Source organism: Alexandromys fortis, unplaced genomic scaffold (assembly GCF_014885135.2).
Source record: "Alexandromys fortis isolate MF-2015 unplaced genomic scaffold, M_Fortis_MF-2015_v1.1 scaffold_166, whole genome shotgun sequence".
NCBI classification, from domain to species: domain Eukaryota; kingdom Metazoa; phylum Chordata; class Mammalia; order Rodentia; family Cricetidae; genus Alexandromys; species Alexandromys fortis.
Window position 1 is genome coordinate 1,036,791 of NW_026068102.1, and position 21,238 is coordinate 1,058,028.

Sequence of the window (21,238 nt, forward strand, 5' to 3'; positions counted from 1 at the left end):
AAATCTAGACTCTAAAAATGAAAGCAAACATGACACATGGTACTCTTCTTTCTTAATCTGACTACTTTGCTGACCTCTGATCATATTCATTTTCCTACAAACAGTACAGTTTTGTTCTTCCTTATTCATGAATAAAACTCCATCATATGTATATGCTTACACACACACCATACTTTATCCATTCATCTATAGCAAACACACAGACAGATTTCATAACTTTATATTATGTGTAGTGCTGTAATAACATTAAATACAAAAATATATCTCAGGTATGTTGACTTAGAGCACTCGATGTAGATTTAGGAGCGTTGTAGCTGTTTTTTGTGCTATTTCTGGTTTTGAGTTTTATTTTTTTAATTTCATTATTTTCTATTTATAATTGTGTTCCCTGCACATATGTCTGTACAGACATCTATATGAGTTCAGTGTTCACAGAGTCTAGAAGAGGGCATTGGAGCCCTTGGAATTGGAGTTACAGATGGTTGTTTACCTGCCACATGTGTAGAACTGCACCTATGTCCCTTGGAAGAAGAGCCAGTGGTGTTAACCACAATGCCATCTTTCCTGCCCCAAACTTTTGTTTTTTAGAAGTGCCATGCTAATGAGTTAAAGAATTTACTTTCCAAATATGGTGTTTTTCTTGAGAAAAATTATGTTGGAGAATTTGTTGTATATCTAATCACAAGTATCCCTGTGTGTAAAGGATGCCTTATTTTTCATTAGGTTAGTCAATTCAAGTATTTGTTGGGTTTATAATATTTGAGAACAATTAGATAGAATAAAGAATAAAGATGCATATGTGATTGATAATATATGTAAATCATGTATAAATATTATATATTTACATATAATTAATTTTCCTTGTATAATGCAGGCTAACCTCAAACTTTTGGTTCCCCTGCATCACTTTCCAGATTCCAGGAGTTTATAGGCATGCATTGCCATGCATGGATCAGAATGTATTTTTAATTGTATCCCTCACATAATTCAATAGAGTTATAATACTAGAAATAACAGTAGCTAAAATATAAAGTGTTTGTGTATAACTAAGTAACTTTTGAATGTAGTACCTCTAAAACCATTTAAGATACTTCAAATGTTAGAAATCCAATATCCATGTAAAATACCTATAATAATCTCAGCCTTGACAAAACATATTCAAATAAAGGCCTATAATTTCAAGAATTTTAAGGACATGCAAGCCCTCAGAACAAGAATGAAGTGTTTTATATGTGCATGTGTCCATATAAACCCAACTATATGAAAAGATAGATAGATAGATAGATAGATAGATAGATAGATAGATAGATAGATAGATAGATAGATAGATAATTTGCAGACATAGATGATTAGACCTTTAATAGCAAATTCTTGGAAACATAATGAAAATTGTGCAGGCCTTTTGTTTGTTCCTTTTATCCTCTGATGAGTTCCTGTTGGGTTTTGCTTTTAGCATGGTTCAGCTCAAGCTGCCAATGCTCTTTGGGTTAGTATTATGCTCTCCCCTGACTTTAATCTCCTTTTGATGGCTCACCTCAGGTTAGTTTGAATGAGGACTTGAGTGTAAATCTTATAGATGAAAGTTTTGGAAAGGTTGCTTCTCTGTGTTCATGCACAGCTGGAAACAGGAGTTAACAATAGCATCTTTTTTGGAAGATGAGAAATGAGAAAATAGCTCAATATCTTAATATTAGAAATTGTGTCTAGCTGTCTTAACAGCCTGGGCATTTTTAATGTCACCTCTTTAATCCATTTCACATGGGATTAGTTATTTATACCTAGTTTTTATTCTCTCTCCCTTTGAAGATTATTTTGTTTTCCTCATGTGCCTCACCTTACAAAGTAAACATTCACACACATGTTTGTCTACCTTCCAAATATGCAACTTAAAAAATAAAAATCTTCTTATCATGGTTTTAATTATTTAACACGATTAATCAGTGATATTATTCTGTGGCTCATGATTAGCTTCATTTTCTTTCTTTTTTCTTTGTTAAAGTCTTCTATTTTATATGAGATAAAAAAATAAATGTGTTGTCCTGGTAAAAGTAAATTATCTTATAATATATATTAAATATATAATATATAATAAATATATTTTAATTTCCTTTCTTTCTCCTTTCTTCCTTTCTTTCTTTCTTCTTTCTTTTTTTTTCTTTCTGTGACATGGTCTTCCTATGTTTTCCAGATGGTCTCTGACCTCAAGCTCCTTCTTGCTCTGCCTTCTGAATTGTGAGATTATAGATGTACATCACAGTACTTGCTTATCACTTTTGTTTCTGTTGTTGTTTATTATTTCTACTTCAACTTTAAGGGTTTCTTTTCCCATTAAATTTGGTGTTTGAAAATTTTATGTGTGTATGGTCTGGTTACATATGCCCTCTCTCATCTCCCTCCTGCCTGCCTGCCCCCTCTGCTCCCTACAAGACTTTTTCCCACACACTTGTCCTTCTGTTTTGTTGGTGGCCCAGTGAGCTTAACCAAGGTTGTCTGGACCCACCAGTGGGTGGACAATAGAAGATGGTGACTCTAGTTCTTTTGACATTTATCAGTAGCCTACTGGTTCAACATTAAAAGGCAGAGCCCTGTGAACCTCCCCCATCCATGCCTATTGGCAGTCCCGTCATGTAAGGCCTCTACAGGCAATAACGTCTGTTTTAAGTTCAGGATCACAACTGCTGTGTCGTGTCCCAAAGATGGTGCTTTGATTCTCTTCCCATCTTCTGCCTTAAAGTTCTTGTCAAATAGATCTTTCACTTCCTTGGTTAGAGTTACTCCAAGATATTTTATGCTGTTTGTGGCTATCGTGAAAGGTGATGTTTCTCTGATTTCCCTCTCTGCTTCCATATCCTTTGTGTATAGGAGGGCGACTGATTTTTTGGAGTTGATCTTGTATCCTGCCACATTACTAAAGGTGTTTATCAGCTGTAGGAGTTCTTTGGTGGAGTTTTTGGGGTCGCTTATGTACACTATCATATCATCTGCAAATAATGAAAGTTTAACTTCTTCCTTTCCAATTCGAATCCCCTTGATCCCCTTATGTTGTCTTATTGCTATTGCTAAAACTTCAAGCACTACATTGAAGAGGTATGGAGAGAGTGGACAGCCTTGTCGTGTTCCTGACTTTAGTGGGATGGCTTTGAGTTTCTCTCCGTTTTGTAGAGCTATTCTACCTATGGTGAGATGGAATCTCAAAAAAGTTTGAATTTGCATTTCTACATTGTTAGAATTGTAGAACACACTTTAAAATGATAATTGATCATTTATATTTTTAAAAGAACTTTAGGTTGGCCTTTATTTTTGTTTTTGTGGGAGAGGGTGATTTTTCAGCTCTTTATATATTTTTGATATTAACATCTTATCTGAAGTATATCTGAGCAAAACTTTCTTTTGTTCTGTAGGCTGTTTTCTCTGAGAGCTCCTTTTGCTGTGCAAAACCTTAATTTTTCATCTATTCCTCTGTGTTAATCCCTTGGGCAGCTTCTGTGCCCTTGGGTTTATTTTTGAAATATCTGTGTCTATGTCTTATATCCTAAAGTTGTCTCTCTATATTTTTTTTCCAGAAAGCTCAACATTTGGGATTTTAAGTTGGCATATTTGTTCCATTTTGAATTGATTTTTTTTGTATACGATTGGTAATTTAATTTCTTTCTTCTTAAGAATGATACCAGTTTTGACATAACCATTAAGCTTTTGCCCACTGTATGTTTGTCAGAAATTAGGTGTACACAGTTTGGAGGCTTGCTTCTGGTCATCTATTGAAGGAAAGAGCTCTTTCCTGCAAGTTGTCCTCTGACTTCCACATAGGCACCACTGCATACATGTGTGTTTGATAGGCACATAGACACCCTGCCCTCCACACACACATCACACAACACATTTTAAAAAAATAGTGTGGAAAATTAAGGAATATACTAAGTTCTACCATAAAATACAGATAAAATAGTCAAGCCTGTATAATAATTAGTGGCTTGTAGGAAGTTATCTACTTCAATCTACTTGAAGAAATTAGCATATAGCATGTTTCTGTAATCCGAAATGTTAGTATATTTAATATAATAACTAATACATGTTAGTATATGCATTGTATATATTGATGTATATATATTAGTATATACATGTATAATATACATTAGTTTATATAGTCACACACATTAGTATGCACATTAATGTTCTCTGATTTAAGTGAAAAAATAAAATAGACATCCAGTTGCCATAATCAAATGAGCAGGAACCAAACAGGCAATATTCGATTGTGCCCCCATGTATTCTGCGTGGCATCTAGGAAATCTAAGTCTCATTTTCTAGCTCTGGTGGCATTCACTTGTCATTAGGAAAAACAAATGGGATATGGCTTCCTTTTGCTGGGTAAATATGTTTTGCTTCTGAGTTTATTCTTGGAACCCTATAAAATTTGCCCACTTGATTATAATTCCCCATGAATCCCATCATGAATTATCTACAAAGCTATAGAGCATATTATACTTTATCTTTATATTTTAACTTTACGACTCTGGCTGAAGTTCACGCTCTTCCTTTTGTGAATGCTCAGACATTATTTATTCAGCAGCCTCCTAGTGATCATCACTAAGCAATTGAAGGGGCATCAATCTTGCAGTAAACATAAGAACAATCCTCTCATGCTGTGGGGAAAGCAGCGGGACATGTTAGCTTTCTTTGTTAGTAAATCCAAGACAGGAATAACTTTCTTCCCTTGTCAAGTTCCTGTCACTTTGTTAAGAATTAGAGATTGCGTGTTTCCTAAATTTATAACAATATGTCAGTCTATTACAACTAAATGAATATGAACAACTCCGGGTTGTTTTTAATATGTAAGAAAGAGGTTCGTTGCGTTGCTTTATCATCTTATCATTGGAAACTTGTATCTCTTTAATTGGCATGTCATATATTAAACTGTGACAGTCATGAATTATTTATAAGGAGGTTTTTAATGCTGTGTCTTTATCGAAGTATAACTCCAACCATTCTCCTTTTTATTCAAGAGCCCATTGACTGTCATGCTCTAATATTTTATGAGTGTTTCCCCTCGTCGGGCTGGAGAGAAACTTCACTGGCAAGTTTAGCTGTCCTCAGACTACAAAGATTGAACTACTAGGTGGATAAAGCTAGATGCAAATGCATGGTTACCTCCAAGGCATTTTGGTCAGGTACCAAGGGAGCTTCTGGTAACCCCATAGTGGGTGTTCTGAACTCACATGTGTTGGCAGGAGATCTTTGATTTCACCAAGACAAAGTACTTAAGGACACATATAGCTTAACACTCCCTGTCCTCCCCCTTCCCCCCACCCTTGTCAATTACTGAGCATGAGTTGGGCCCATTATCCACTTGGTTGATACTTGTTTTGGTTGGAAGAAAAATCATCAAAAGTTCATTATTTTGTTATACTTTAGTAGATACGTGGATAGAAAGAAAATCAATACAAGGGTTTAATCTAATTCTTTCTCTATTAAATGGTTTACCATAAACAGAATTGTTTTATAAAAAGTAATTTTTCTATTTTTCTTTTCATGTGTTGAGACTGTCTTTTGAAGTAGGTTGGAAGTTAAAATATTTGTGTCTTACTTTTTTATAGGAATTTACATATTTCCAGATGTAAGGTGTTTTATTTTGTCATTGTCATCATTGTAACAGTCTTTGCTGTTGAACTATCACCTCAATAGCTATTATGTTCAGAGGACCAAAGAAATATCTGCTTGAGAATATTTTTCACTTAGAACAGAGTTGCGTGAGTGCATTTTTCTTTCCAGAAGGTTTAGAAATAAACACCATAAAATTGGGATTTTTGTAAGCACTAACATTTTTTTTTTAATTTTACTTGTGATATTATTGGAAAATTTTCATGGGGTTTTACTCCTAGAAAAAGAACTACAAAAAACTAATGAAGACTGAGAAAATGACAGTTCACTTCTCCCAGAGATTAGCTCCCTCATTGATTGTATTATCCCGAGTGGTCAGCCCTGAAATGTATACATATCAATAACAAAAATGGACTGAGAAGGTTGTATTTTTATATATTTGTACATGCACATTCATATACACATATGCAACAATAATAATCAAAGAAAAATCCTATCCATTTGACAGTGAGCAGGTACGGGAAGGGTTCATCGGAGATAGCTGGGAGGGCTTAGAGGTAAGAAAGGGAGGGTGTGAGTGATGGAGCTATTTTAGTTCAAAACATATTTTGAAACTTTTTATAAAACAGTAGAGGCAATCTTGTCTCTTGAGTAAATTGAGATCATGGGGACCTTGTGGGGAGGATTGGAGGGGGGAGGGGAAAGACAGGGAGGGAAGCAGAGAAAAATGTAGAGCTCAATAAAAAATCAATAAAAAACAAAAATAAAAAAAGAAATTAAAAGGTAATAAATTTAAAAAAATGATAGAGGAAAAAGATAGTATTACTTCAGTTACTTTGCCTGCATGTAGTTTAGAAATTTGAAACAATCCTACTTGTCTTAACTCACGCAGTTTTAGCTGTGATCAGATCTTCGGTTCAGAATTGTCAATTCAGTCTTTCATTAATATTTCTGTTGAAAACATTATTTGAAATTTATTCCAGATCATATTTGGGAATGTCTCTGCAGGGTTATATTGGAAGTTGTGTTATTTTTTTTTACCACATAACTTTGATTTATCCCATTCCTAATATTACTAAATTAACTGTCCTCATTAAGTTTGTTTCTAAGTCTTCTATATTATACAACTACTAACATTTCCTTTGTATTTAATATATTTTCTTTGAGAAATATTTTCAGGCTATTTTACTAAATGTATACAACCCAAATCTTTAAATTTATATATTTTTATACTGGTATATAGTCATTTTAGTCAGTATTTTAAAATTTATTAGGTCAAATTACTATGTTGACAATCTGATTGACCCATATTTAGCCCTTTGAAACTGGCACCTGTGTAGTTTTGACACCTCCTTATTATTTCGTGTGTGTGCGTGTGTGTGTGTATACTTTCTTGTTCAATAAGATTGTTCCATCTATGACTTTTTCTTTCCTTGTTCCAGTGATGGCTGAATATGTCATTCCTCCACTTCCTTCACTAGAGGATAGTAGGTGTGACCATTGCTATTTGGTCTTGCTTTTCCTGACCTCTTGATTGACAACTTTGAAAAATGTGTTTGGTTGGTTAATGTAAAGGGTTTATGTCTGCAGGTAAACTCATTAACAGTTACATTCATTCTACACCTATCTGTATATACTGTTTGTGTACTAATACTTCATTTATACCCCAAATTATATGTTTTATTCTGGTTTTCTTTTAAAGAAAATTCTTGAAAAAGAAAAAAAATAAGATTTTTTTGTTTGTCTATAGTCAAAATGTCGTTAACAGTCAGAACAAATGGCTTTCACAGCTCTGTCTTAATCTTGTTTAGGATAAATTAGTGAATAATGGAGACTGAAGGCGAAAACAGTGTCTTTTGAACCATTTCACTCCTTTTAACTCACTTCATACAACAAAGTAAAAACAAAAAAATCATAATTCAGAATTACAGCTCCAGTTTTCTAAACATTATCTAAGATTTAACATAAGTCTCTCTAGTGTGTCTTTTATTTTAGCATTCAGAATAAAAATAGCACATTGGGTATGGGCATTATTTTTGTGTAACATGTTTGTTATTAAATATAAATTAATAAAGTATTAATTTGTAGGAAGTGAATAGTAATTTTGTTATCATCATGAAATCTTCATACCCTAGAAAGGACATCCACCATCACTGTGATTTCAGTTTATTTTAATGTTCAATGAAGTATTGATAATTGTTAGGTAGAAAGGTTGATAAATTTTTATTTTAATTTTCTTATTTAATCTGCACTTGTTTTATTTAAAATCATAAAAGAGTGATTGTTGGCTAAAGCCAAACACAATCCTGAGTTATTGATTCATGACAATGTAAATTTTATTCACCGCATTCAGACAATAGCCCAGTCTAGGCAGATATTACTTTGCAATTTGTGTGATAATTGCATATATTTCTTTTAAAAAAATGTTTGTTTTATTCAGTGACAAAATTGCCTTATAAAGTTCTCAACATGTGAAGAATATTTTGTTGAATGGAACTTTGCTCTGGAATGCCATTTGCATAGCTGTTTCTATACAATTTTTTGTAGCCACTATTGTTGAAGTTTCTACTATTATTATATACATTTATTCAGTGTGTGTGTTTGTGTGTGTGTGTGTGTACAGTTGCTCACATACCATCGCACATCTGAAAACCAGAAGACAGTTCACAGAAGTCTTCTCTCTTTCTAGTGTGTAGTTCTCAGTGTTTGAACCTGAGCTGTATGTCTTGCTGACAACCAACTTAAGCTCTCTAGCCATCACTAGCTCAAATATTTTATTCATCTGTGTCATAATCACAGGAAAAACAACAAAACAGAATACATTGCTAACTCCTCAAAACAGTAAATGTTTTTAAAAGCAAAGAAGAGGGGGTGGAGAGATGGCTCAGAGTTTAAGAGCACTTCCAGAGGTCCTAAGTTCAATTCCCAGAACCATATCGTGGCTCACAACCATCTGTAATGAAATCTGGTGCCCTCTTCTGGCCTGTAGGTATACATGTAGACAGAACATTGTAAACAAAATAAATACATCTAAAAAAATCAAAGAGGATTTTTTAATAATTATTCATTGTATCTCACTCATAGTCTTAAGACTAGACATTAAATATATTTATTAGATAATGAACTCGAAATGACATTTGCAAGTGGGCATCTTTCTCCATATTATATCCTTTGCAGAGAGTGACTAGCCTTGCAGTTTGGAACTACTTTATTGCATTCATTACACATCATTTTGATAATGGCTCAGCACTTCAACTTTATTAGAAAACAGATTTTGTTTCCACAGGTCCCTTTAAGAAAAGAATAATGAATGATCCATTTCCCCCTGCCAAGACTATATTCTGAAAAGAAAACAGTTCCTGTTTGTAGCCTGATATTTTGACTTATTCTGGAAAGCGGTGGCTTGAAGCACGTTGGTGCTTAGCAGTGTTGCAAATATCCCTCTGTCTCCTATCTGGCGATACTGTGATCTGTTCCCTCAGGCAGACACAGCTAGTCACGAATAGAGAGAGATTCCCGTGTGGCCTAAATAAACAGCATTAATGTATTTTTTTTCTGTTCGCATATGGTTTTCAGATCTGTAAACTGTTTACAGAGAAAGTCTGCCATTTTAGCGTCTGGTCACAACAGACATCACACCATCTACTGCCCTTTTTCTATAATTCAGCAGGAATTACACAAAGCTCAAAGGTACAAACACATGGTGAATTTGAGCTCCCTAGGCTATGCACTTGATGGTTCTCATGTGTTTCATCCTTTTCTAGTCTCAAACACCTATTATTTCACCTCTACCAAAAACCAATAGTAGCTGAATAAGGAGCCAACTGATACATGTCTGAAGAAGAATGTTTGAAGTATAAAAATTTAAGAGAAATCACAGTCAGATGCCATGCGATGGTAATATCTAATGTTTTATGCTTAAAGCATAAAATCTGCCCAAGTATTCTGTTTTCCTTTGTGCTTTCCATATTGTGCAGGCACTGAGAAAGAGGCCATCACTATTCATGATGCATGTTTATTTCATTTACAACAGTTGGCACAGAGGAACCACAGTAAATTTGAAATCGAATAAAAACACAGCCAAGTATTTAACATTTGTTGTTTGTTTGACATGGAACAAGTAAGTTAATTTTGAAGACCCAGATTTATGTTCATAGAAAATGGACAGACAGACACCACCATTGTCATAATTAAGCTGCCCACAAAGGCTCAGATGCTTGTTTTAGACTAACAGAGTCACAGTACTTGGTAGGGTAAGTACTGTCTCATTGGTCCAGTATACTCTTCTTGCTAATTTCTGTGGGGTGTGAATTTGCTGGTGTGAACTGAGTGGTACTGGAGGGTTATATTAACCTATGAAGATATAGTACAGGCATATGTCTTAATTTATCTCATTTTGTGTAATCATGTGTTCTCTGAATTGGAAGGGTTTTAAAGAACACAGTGAATAATGTCTCTAATTTTATGGCTTCCTCTTAAAAAAAAGATAAAAGGAAAAAATCCCTTCACTGAGTCACTAGGATGTACTAAAGACACTTGACACTGTAGTTGACTTCTTGAATTGTATTAGATTTCACATGGCTGATGGAATAACCAACACCAATACACATGCCTCTAGCTGATGTTGGATGTCCTTTTGTATATGTGTTGCTTTTATTGTTTGATGAGTAAAACTGTTTCAGTCAATGGTTTAGGAGAGCAAAGCCAGATTGGAAATCTGAACAGAGATATAGAGAGAGAGTAGGTAGTGTCAGAGAGATGTTACGTAGCTGCCTAAGGAGACAGATGCAAGATCCTTACCACAGCCTCATTCCAATACACAGATTAATAGAAATGGGTTAATTTACAATGTAAATTTTAGTATAAAAAAAGAAGAAGCCTGAGCTAATAGGCCAAACAGTGTTGTAATTAATATAATTTCTCTGTGATTAGTCAGGTCTGAGAAACCAGGAAACTAACAAACAGTCTCAGCCTACATCTAACCTGCATGCATGTGCTGTGAAATTTATACCATGGGCACATCCTTATAAATATGTAAATAAAAAATATTTTATTTTTAAAAGCTGCCATTGGGTTGTTCAGTGATTGCACTTCTGCCTAGCATGTGTGAAGCCCTAGGTTGATTTCCTAGTACAACAATGAATAAATGACAATGAATGAATGAATGAATGAATGAATAAATAAATAAACAAGCAGCTGTATAGACTCTCTAAATGATCTTCTAAGGAATGCTTAGTCCCACTTCTTTGAATAATAAAAACATCATAATACAAAGAAAAGAATTTGGTTTCGGTATTTTTAGTCATTTGTAACATGGTGTCTCGGATAAGTCTTAGTTTGGAAGCGGCTTGTGAAACAGTCATCTGGCAGTATAGTTTTATCTCCATTCATGCTGCAGTTCCTATTGTTCAGTGATGGAAGAAGAGCATGGGCTCTGTAGAGGTTTGGAGAGGGCCCTGCTCCCTGAACAGACCTGACCCTAGGTTATCCCAGCTTGCTCCTGATTTGTGAGCATTGTTTTCTGCCTTTCAGTTCACAATCGCCACTCTTATTTATAACAGACCTTTGGTTACATGTTTCTATTTTTGTTTGTGCTGTTCCCGAGCTTGGCTAGCCTGTTATGTTAGTAGATGCAAAGTACCTCATCTATTATCTCACTCTGCCTTCTTCCTGGCAACTGGAGACTGCTATTGTTCGCCAAGTTTATCCTTGCTTTGGACAATATCGAGATTGCCTAGATTACTACTTGCTTCTGTTCTTGTGTCAGTTTGGCACAGACGAGGCTATCAATAAATATCTATACAATAAATGGTACCTTTTCCTGAGCATTTGGGAAGTGCACTAGTTCAAATTTTTTTCTTCAGTTTGTTAATGTGGCTTCCACAAATATACCAACACCGTATTTGACCTTCTGAAGACCATTGCTTATTTGATATTTCCAAGAGCCTCTGTATTCCTTCTCATGCATAAAAATTACTAACTCATATACTGAATAAAAGAGTAAATGTTTCTCTGTCAGCTTAGGGTCTCTTCAGCCCCCTTCTCTTTTATAAATATTGGTGGAGCACATATATGGACTTTTAGTACTTTTGATTTAAAAGCAGTATATTGTCAATATTACCAATGTAACTTTTTCTTCGGTTTCTTTTCTTCCTCTTCCCTCTCTCCTCCCTCACTTCCTTCAGTCCCTGTTTCCTCATTTTCGTCTTCATCTTTGCCCTATGCAAGGTATAACCCTGTGATCTTCCTGCTAGAGCCTATTGAGGGATGAAGTTATAGGTGTGGTCCACAACACCTAACTCTTTGTTTTATTATAAATAAAACTTCCCCCAGTCAGTCTTTTCACCTTTCAAAGTAATAAAATTCATTTGTGTTCTTTATAAGATTTTCATATATCCTTTATATCCTTAAAGTCATATGATACATGGCCCCTGTCAGTTAAGTGGATGCCATCACATATGTGTGGTTTATTCACCTGTTTTCAATTTGTCATGAGTTTGAACACCACAAAGTGCATTATTCTCTACATGGGTAACAGTCCATGTAGAAGCACACTCTACTGGCTGCTACTCACCAGCACTGTATAAATATTTTGTCGTGCAGCTCTAGTTTTGATTTTTAGAAGCTCACAACCAATTCATGCAGAGAAGTCTCCTGTAAAAAGAAGTCAGGAACTTAATTGGTGTGTCTCCCGCAGCTTCTGTAATGAGTTAAAGAATCACATGCACAGTGGACATCTCTACTTATCAGAATTGTCTGCAGACCTAAATAAAATCTGTTAGGAAATAGGTATGAAGCCCTTCTATGAGCCTGAAAGTCTACTCCTGCTCAGTATACTGATAGAGAATGCAGAAGGGCAGTCTTCCCAGAGGGGAGACAAACAGAGAATCACAAATGTTCTAACGAATGAAGAAGTGTTTAAAGGAGGGACAAGGAGCAAGCCTTCCAAGAAAATATAAATGCTTTCTGAGTAAATGCTGAAATGGTTGATACAGTATCCTAAGTAGGTCAGATTCTATGTGTTTATAGGAGGATTACAAAAGAAAGGCTGAGCACAAATTCCCACTTTACATGGCTTCATGAGTTCATACAGGTAACAGTTGCAGCCATGAGTTTCTTGTTCTTCAATCTGAAAAGTGAATTCTAGAATAAATCATCCAAAAAAAAAAAAAAAAAGCTACTCATCTCTCCCCTAAGATACTGCTTTTGCTTTATTTTAACATCACTTATCTGAGTTAAGCTTATATTGCTGTGATAAAACACCATGGCCAAGGCAACTCAGAAAAGAAAGCATTTGTTGACTTGTGATTCCAAATAGTTAGATTCAATGATGGTGGAGCTAAGGTATGGTAGCAGGAATGGTTAAGAACTCACATCTATACCCAAGGGCAAGGAAGACGCCCCAAAGCCCACCTTTAGTGACACACATCCTCCTCCCACAACGCAATGCCACCTGATACTTTTCCAACAGTTCTACCAACTGGGTACCACACATTCATAGATATGAACCTATGGAGGCTGTTTTCACTCAAACCACAACATGAATCTCAACAGAACCTTTGGTTTGTCAATGAAATCTGAATATTTGGGACATTTAACAAATATTTTGGTGGCAGATGTGAGGAAGCATGCCATTGATAGACATAAAAATCTTGGTGACATTTCTGGTAATTTTTTTTCAAGGACTATGACAAACAATCCTTTAATAAAAATTTCTTTAAAACAAAAGTTCTTTTTATTTAAATGATCCAGAATTGGCTGCTGCCCAGGACCGTGTCTGGTTGAGTAGCCCTACTGTGGTTGGCGTCTGTGCTGAAGTCTGAGTCCTATATTGCCTTCAATGGTTACATAGAAGGCCAGGGTTGGGGCCACAACCTGAGGACTTGATGATGTTTTTTTTTTTGGGGGGGAGGGCATGCTGCCACCAGAATAATCCTGATCTGAGTGGCCAGGATGTCGTCCAGGCCCACTACTGCTGAAGGCCGTATCTTGGTCTGTGGTCTGGCTGCAACTGGGGTCTGTGTTGATGTCACCACTGGCATGGGAGAACTGACCCTGATCACAAGGGTCTGGGAGAGCTAGGTAGCCCCCACCTGACGCAGATGGCCCCATTGACCCAACCTGACCAGCTTAGCTACTACCCAGGCCCACCAGCTGGTCCTCGGGTTGGGCCACCCTAACTTCTACCTCATGCTGGAGCTTGTAAAGGACTGGTCCTTTGGAAAAATACCTGGATCCTCATGACTCAGAGAGGCCACAGGATATTCCAAAGGAGTTCCTTTCGATAAGGTTCCAGTGGTGATGGTGTATCAGAAACCAGGGGTCTTGAAAGAGTCCAGTACTTACTGTAACTAACATTTGCTAGAAAAATGGATAGAACTAAAGATTATAATATGACACACCTATATGACAATGCCACCAGGACATAGGAAGAAGTGTTGGGGGGATGGGAAAGAAGAAGTAAAGAACTTTTTTGTTTGTTTCTTTTTGAATTGTTTTGTTCTTATTTTTTGTTTGTTATTGCTTGCTTGCTTTGTTTTGTTTTGTTTTCTTCTGTGTGTGGGAGCACTGCAGGGCTGAGGGGAGGATATGGGAGGACAGGGTGGAAATGGGGTACATGATGTGAAACTCCCAAACAATCAATAAAGAAATTAAATTAAGGAAAGGAAAAAAATACACATCAGATTAAAAAGCCTAGTAAGGACGATTTCACCCTGTAAAACCTCTGACAATGTTAGGCAATAAGAATTCCTCAAGGCCACCGCAGAAGAACTCTGTGGCCATAGAAGATAATTTAGAGTTCTGTAGTTTTCTTTCAAATATGAAAGGTTAAATATTTGTGGCATTTGAGTGAAAGTAAAGACCTTCAAAAAATTATTCGTGGGTGAATGATAAAATCATTTTAACCCAGAAAATTATACAATAGCTCTTACTTAATCATTCAGAGCTCTCCAAAGCATGGGTCCCTAGGAAACAGCAATATCCCTTTTCTCACAGATACCTTTCAAGTTCATTTATGACGTTAAGTTCAACAAAAATGGTAAATTAACTCTGCAAAATGCTGACATGAACATTTCTCTTCCTTTCAGTCCTATCAGCACATTTCCTTAAGACAGAAACAGAGTCAGTGTTTGTGGCTCTATCTCCACGCCTGCTGTAACTGCCGTTCCAAAGTGGTGTGCGTGTGCATGTGTGTGTGAGTGTGTGTGTGTGTGTGTGTGTGTGTGTGTGTGTGTGTGAGAGAGAGAGAGAGAGAGAGAGAGAGAGAGAGAGAGAGAGAGAGAGAGANTGTGTGTGTGTGTGTGTGTGTGTGTGAGAGAGAGAGAGAGAGAGAGAGAGAGAGAGAGAGAGAGAGAGAGAGAGTTACTAAACACAACTGTGTAGTCATCTGCCCTTTTAATGGCCTCTCAAAGCGGTAGACCAAATGGTTTCCTGAAGGTCAAGTCTGATTTAAATTGTTGATGAATTAGAAGCTAATTCTGCATGATTGAATATTAATACAGAACGGTGATAAGTAAGGCACTTTAAACCTTAATGAGCACATTAATGAATAGCACCAAATGTTTTTCTTTTCACTTCGTGTAAAAGTTTGAAAGTGCTAACATTGATGGCTTGTTAGTTTTTGATAGTTTTTCCTTCAGAGTGTTCATTTGGTTAAGGTGTTACTTTTGCTGATTTGATGCCCAAGTTTCCACTGATGTGATAAACTGTCAAAACTTATGTTATCAAATGGCCAGGACAGTTTTATATAAATTACTAATAAATTTAGAGGATTAAAAAAAGCAATTAACATCTTCTAAACTACACCCACTGAGATAAGCGTTCCAATTAGAAATTTCATTATTTCCACCATCTATTTTATGTTGAATACTGAGTTTTATTGCCAAATACCTGACAGTCAAGTTGGAAGCAATCCCCATCTGTCAACTTGTAACAGCTCTGGCTGTTTGAATCTGTTACATTGTGGTGCTTCTCATGAAAATTAATGAAGGTAGTAGATTCAAAGAGGTTCTGTGCAAGGAAGGGTGGTGGATAGAATTTAATTACCCTTATTAAGACTAAGAAAGAAATTCCCTTTACATCCCCTTGTAGATTAATATGCAGAGAGGTATTCTTTACCATGTACTTATGGACATGAAAAGGAGGCTCTGGAGTGTTCTTCTTGAGCCAAAAAGGGAAAGAAAGTAGATATAAATGTATTAGTCTGCTTGGGAGGCACATGTCTTTAAGGCAACTCCAAGATGAGGGCTCCATTTCCCATAGACAGTTATTAAATCGAGATTTTCTAAGGAAGAACCTTGAGGAAGTGCCTGAAACAAGTGCAAGCATGAGCCTGCCTTTAGAAAGATGCACATGTTAGAGGGAATTGATCAGGAAAGCAGTATTGATGCATCTATAGGCAACTGGTAGGTAAAGCTTGTGGAAGCATGCAGTGCCCTGTGCAATGCAGACCACCCAGGAAACCCAGGATGCATGTTTAAAGTTATTAGCCTAACTTGGTTGCCAGAAAGATGAAGAATAAAAACTAAATGTAAGATTTTTTTCCATACATCTAATTTCTAAATGATGAAGGCAGTGCCCTGCACTTTTGAGGACAAGGGGTGAATTGTTTTTATCATTTGAAGCAGTTTACCATCAATAGCTGCTAAGTGAGATGTTTAAGAACAAGTGCAGTTCAGAACTTATTGATCTTTCTCCTTTTTTGTTGGTTTCCTCCAACAACATTAGAACTATGCTGTACATATGAATATATTGACAAAACTTATAAAGACATAAAGCATACCCTGATGGAATTCAGCTGAAATAGATTTTAAATTAGTCCAGCCCAATTCTCAAGGTACTCCCTATCTCACTTTTAAATTTTAATTTTGCTTTTGAGATTCAAAAAATCATTTTGAAGGTCCTAACCACTGTATCTGACTCTTATCTACTGTAGACCTCTACATTGCTGAGGATGGGTAGGAATTTGAATATTGATATATGTGGTTCCACTTTCTCTTTCAACTTGCATACTTCATCAAAATTAACTTATTATTTATTTGTTTGTTTTACAATTTATCCATCAAAATCTTGAAATACATGGTCTGGTAATAAATAGTCTCTCCTCAATGTGAATATCAAACTCAAATGGACAGCTTATTTCCCCAAAGTCTTTATTTTGAATTATTAGCCTATCATCTTTCTCTTGCAATGGACTAGGATTATTCACAAAATTATTCCCATTTTTTTTACTGATAGCACTTGACATTCTTTCAGTAATCAGAATCTGTTTTTGTTACCTCTTTCCAGAAACTCTTAGACTTGGGATATACTGGCATTTAAAATCCTGATTATTGTGATGTAAAGGTATCTGGTTATAAATAAGATGTGAAAGATCTCATGTTGCACAGGGAGAAACTGTAGATTTACCTGCTTGTTGCTCTGGTAGCATTGTTGAGGAAGAGACTGCATGTGTTTGAAGGAGATTAGGAAAACTTTTGAAATAAGTTGATTTCAACAGAGTGGCTTTCTCTACAGAGGCACAGGACCTGACTTAACAAAGAGCTTGGGCATCAAAGTATTGGCGATGGAATGATAACAAGTCACTAGAGAAAGGCAGTAAAGACACATAGGTCCAACTGACAGCATCAGTGTGGAGATTCTGCAGTAGAAATTAGAATGCTACCCCTTTAGAAGTCTCAGATAAAGTGGACCCATGGGTGTCTGGAGCTTGTAGGAACTATGAAGAAGCCAGATGTCTCAATTATGTTTTTTTTTTCACTTATATTTATGTTTGCAAGTCGGTTTGGAATGAGGCATTTCAGTGGTCATGAGGAAATGTATATTAAATTAATGCAAAGGCCAATTGATAGTCAAATGTTTGACAACAGTGTTCATAGAAATATTGCTCATCAAGCTAAAATCACAAGTAGGACCAACATGGAGAACAGTTTCTAGCCCTGGTGGGAAGTATTACCATGTTTGTTTATTGCTAGAATCATAGTGATAAAAGTAGGGCAGGGAGAACCAGTTTATAATTTCTCAAGAGCTATGTCTAGAACAATTTCAATATGGCAGGGAGATTTTTCCCTTAAGTGGGATAGATATTCATGATGCAGGAGTCACATCTTTTATATTACTAGCCATCTGGAAAACATTCTCTCATTGTAAAGAATGAATATTTTTATGGTAGTATCCGGTTGCCTTTGTTCCATGGTAAAAATTTATCAGAAGTTTCTGACTAATTGAAATTTCTTGTGAAATTTCATCCTGGTGAACTACGTGCTTCTTTGAAAAAAATGTGACAGAACACACACACACTGTGGAAGCTCAAGTTCCTTATATAAAATATGGTCTATCATGTGTATAACCTTATAATTCCCCTGTGCTTTAGTTAATCACCAGATAAGTTGCAACAGGATTCAATGTAAATTTTTATAGGTAAATGGTGATACTGTATTGTTTAGAGACTGACAGAAAAATGGACACAGCAGTTTTTCATATTTTCAGTCCTCAAATAGGTTAAGTACAGAAGTCATGTGGGTGTAACTTTATTTGAAATCTATGAAAAGCATATCCCCTTGGAGTAGAGAGAGCTTACTATGTCTATGAACCTACTTGCTTGCTTTCATTCACTTCTGCTTAATTCTCTTACATTCTGCTGGATCCTGTGGTTTGCTAGTGTCATTGTCTAGACTTAGCATATTTCCATCTTTCTAAAGAAAACAAAATCTCCTCTTCCTTTCTGCCAGCTGCCAAACTTTTCTTCCCAAAGATACACTGTAGGCACTTCCCTTTGGTACTTGCTCATCCTGGCAAGCACTGTTGTGGCCATTACTAACCGTAGAGTACTCCTGCATCACCTCATCAGAGGTATTTGTGACACAGTGAGCTATTTGTTAGCTCATTGCCCTCCCACATAGATTATGTACAGCACTGACTGGAAATACACATGCTACCATATTCCTATGATACAACAGTGCATGGTTTGTATTTAGTTCTCAACAAATGTTGAATACGTAGAAGATCAGATTTATGAAAAATAATGAATTCATGACTGACATTAGCTTTGTTAAAGTCATTGTGTTACTTTTTGTCTTGCAGAGGACCAGATTCCTAGGGGTTTCCCTACCATTGACATGGGCCCCCAGCTGAAGGTGGTGGAACGTACCCGCACGGCCACCATGCTCTGTGCAGCCAGCGGGAACCCGGATCCAGAAATCACGTGGTTTAAAGATTTTTTACCTGTTGACACAAGCAACAACAATGGTCGTATTAAGCAGTTACGATCAGGTAGGGTCTTGTCACTGTTTCTACTATCCCCTGGACAGTTTTGAAAAATACCTTCCTTTATTTTTATTCTTTAATTTCATATTAATTTTATTTTAAAAAAATTTTAGGTGTTGATTTATCTCCCTCTTCTCTTCTCTGTTATTTTATGTGTCTCCATGTTTGTGAGGCCATGGCCTCATCCAGAATCTGTCTTCCCTTGATGTGTTTTGCGGCTTCTGTTTAATCCACATTGCTCACTGCTGTGACTGTATTCTTAATAATTTTTAATTTACTGCGTTTCTGCAGTATTTGATGGGTCCATTTTCTCTTCTTTCTTCTTTCTTCATTTTCTTTTGAATGAAATTTATTTCAACATTGGATTTCATTACAAACTTGCAAGGTGCTCCAGTGGCTATTTCCATATAAAATGTTCATATTAAACAAGAAAATGATTCAGTCGTATTCAAGTGTATTTTTCTGCTGTCTTTTCTGCATTTAAACTCATCCAAGTAGCAAAGTTTAGTGAGTCTGGGCACATCTGCTTTCTTTTCACTAATAAACAATACACAGAAACATCAATTCTCAAGTGGCCAGACCAATTTTTTTTTTTAAAGCACTTTTCTAAGTACCAGTGAAAGGAAGGTATTTGATTAGCACCGTTTCTGTGTCATTGTTAGTGAACACTGCCCACATAGTAGCCACGGTAGTGTGTGCCCATGCTCGGGGGCTTTGACCCCTCCAGTGACTGGATCTACAGAAGTCTGCTTTGGTGTAGACTCCAGCTTTTGCTGTTTTCTTTCTTTCTCTTTACTCCAGCTCCTTCTCCTGTTCTCATCCCAGTTTATTCCTTTGCTCTCTGTAGATTAAAACAGAAAAAGTTCTATATTTCTTAAAGTTTAGAGCCTGTCCCTAGGTAATTTCACAGGAATGTATACTAATAATCTCTGTGCTATGATGTTGCTAGTGATATCGATATAAAATTCTAAGTTGTTAACTGCCTGTCTTCCCAGAATTCTCAGCCTTTGACCTGTCCTGTGATGTTAAAGCGTCTTGTTAACTGACTCTCTTGCTTGTTGTCAGCAGAACTGTGTAGATTAGCATTCTGTTATTGTAAATAAATAATTATTCACATGTAACATAAATGATTTAGTGTAATAAAGCTTTAACTCTGAAAAATTTGTACCAAATTATGAGGAATATAATAATATTTTTATGCTGTCTTTCTTCTCTCCGTATTTAAATCTCCAGAATCCATTGGTAAGTGCTTAGTTCTGAAGCGCACTTCACCCCCACTAATTTCCATATTCAGAATATGATTATTATTATTAATAATAAAATGCATGGCATGCATTTTACTAACTGTCAGTGTAGGCACCAGATCTGTATAGTGGCACACACATTCATGCCTCCACAGAACTGTTTATCGTAAGAACACTGTATAAAGAAATAAAATAGTCCACGAATTAATCACACAGTTGTAGCATAATGAGGAGCATAAGATTCCTACCCTCAGTGTTTGCTTTCAGCTAGTCTGTAGTATTTCCTCAAATAGTATATACATACATATATATATATACATATTTATATATATATACTTAAATAGCTTAGCCAGTATTTCCCTAAACTATGTCACCAAAATGTTGTATATTTTTGAAAGGGTACAAAGCTTATAAGATATACTTCTAACCCTATGTGAGCCCAGCTTTAAGAACACAGTTGCTTCTCTGAAAAAGGCAATTCTGCCTACTATGACCTTTGCCCTCTGTGGTTTAATGCACCTTGCTTTTATGATCTACTGATATGATCTAATATATTCCTGTTTACCGATATAGTAATTCAAGTTTCTTTTAAGATCTTATTTAATTCTGTAAATCTAATCGAATTCTTCTCCCCAGCCCTAGCCCCCTTCTTCTCGTACTAATGCTTCTTCTTTCTAATCTTATTTGCATTCATATTATCCACCCAGGTGGTACACCAATAAGAGGTAAGAATGCTGACCTAACGTTCACAGAATGATCTTGCTCATTCTCCCTGTCCTTTCATCCTTCTCATCTCTGTCTGGTTTTCAGAGCCATCCCCATACTGTCCATCAACCTGATTTCTTTCCCTCCGTTTGGTTATGATTCGTGACTCTCATATTGTGGACTTTCCTTTTCTTTTTTCTCTTTGTTTTGTTCATTTCTTTATTTATGAAAATGATTATTTAAGTTCTGATATGCTTCAAAGAAAGCATATCCAGGTCGTCAGACCACAAACCAGTCACAGCTTACCATCTGTCCCTCTTTTTTTTCTTTTCTTCTTCCTTTTTCTTTTTTCTCTTTTTTTTTCCTTTTTTTTCTTCTTCTTTTACCTTTTTTTTGTCCAACCGGAGAAAAAAAAAAGATCATTT

The 21,238-nt window shown here is 36.0% G+C and overlaps 1 protein-coding gene across 8 annotated transcripts in view; it reads left to right on the forward strand.

Annotated features, from left to right (window-relative positions):
- Positions 1 to 21,238, forward strand: part of Ptprd (protein tyrosine phosphatase receptor type D) — a 470,962-nt gene that overhangs the window by 267,232 nt on the left and 182,492 nt on the right. For all 8 annotated transcript variants that reach the window (XM_050123920.1, XM_050123912.1, XM_050123917.1 and 5 more), the window contains exon 5: positions 18,682 to 18,870. In XM_050123920.1, the coding sequence (XP_049979877.1) occupies positions 18,682 to 18,870 (189 nt within the window). The remainder of the gene's footprint in view (positions 1 to 18,681; positions 18,871 to 21,238) is intronic.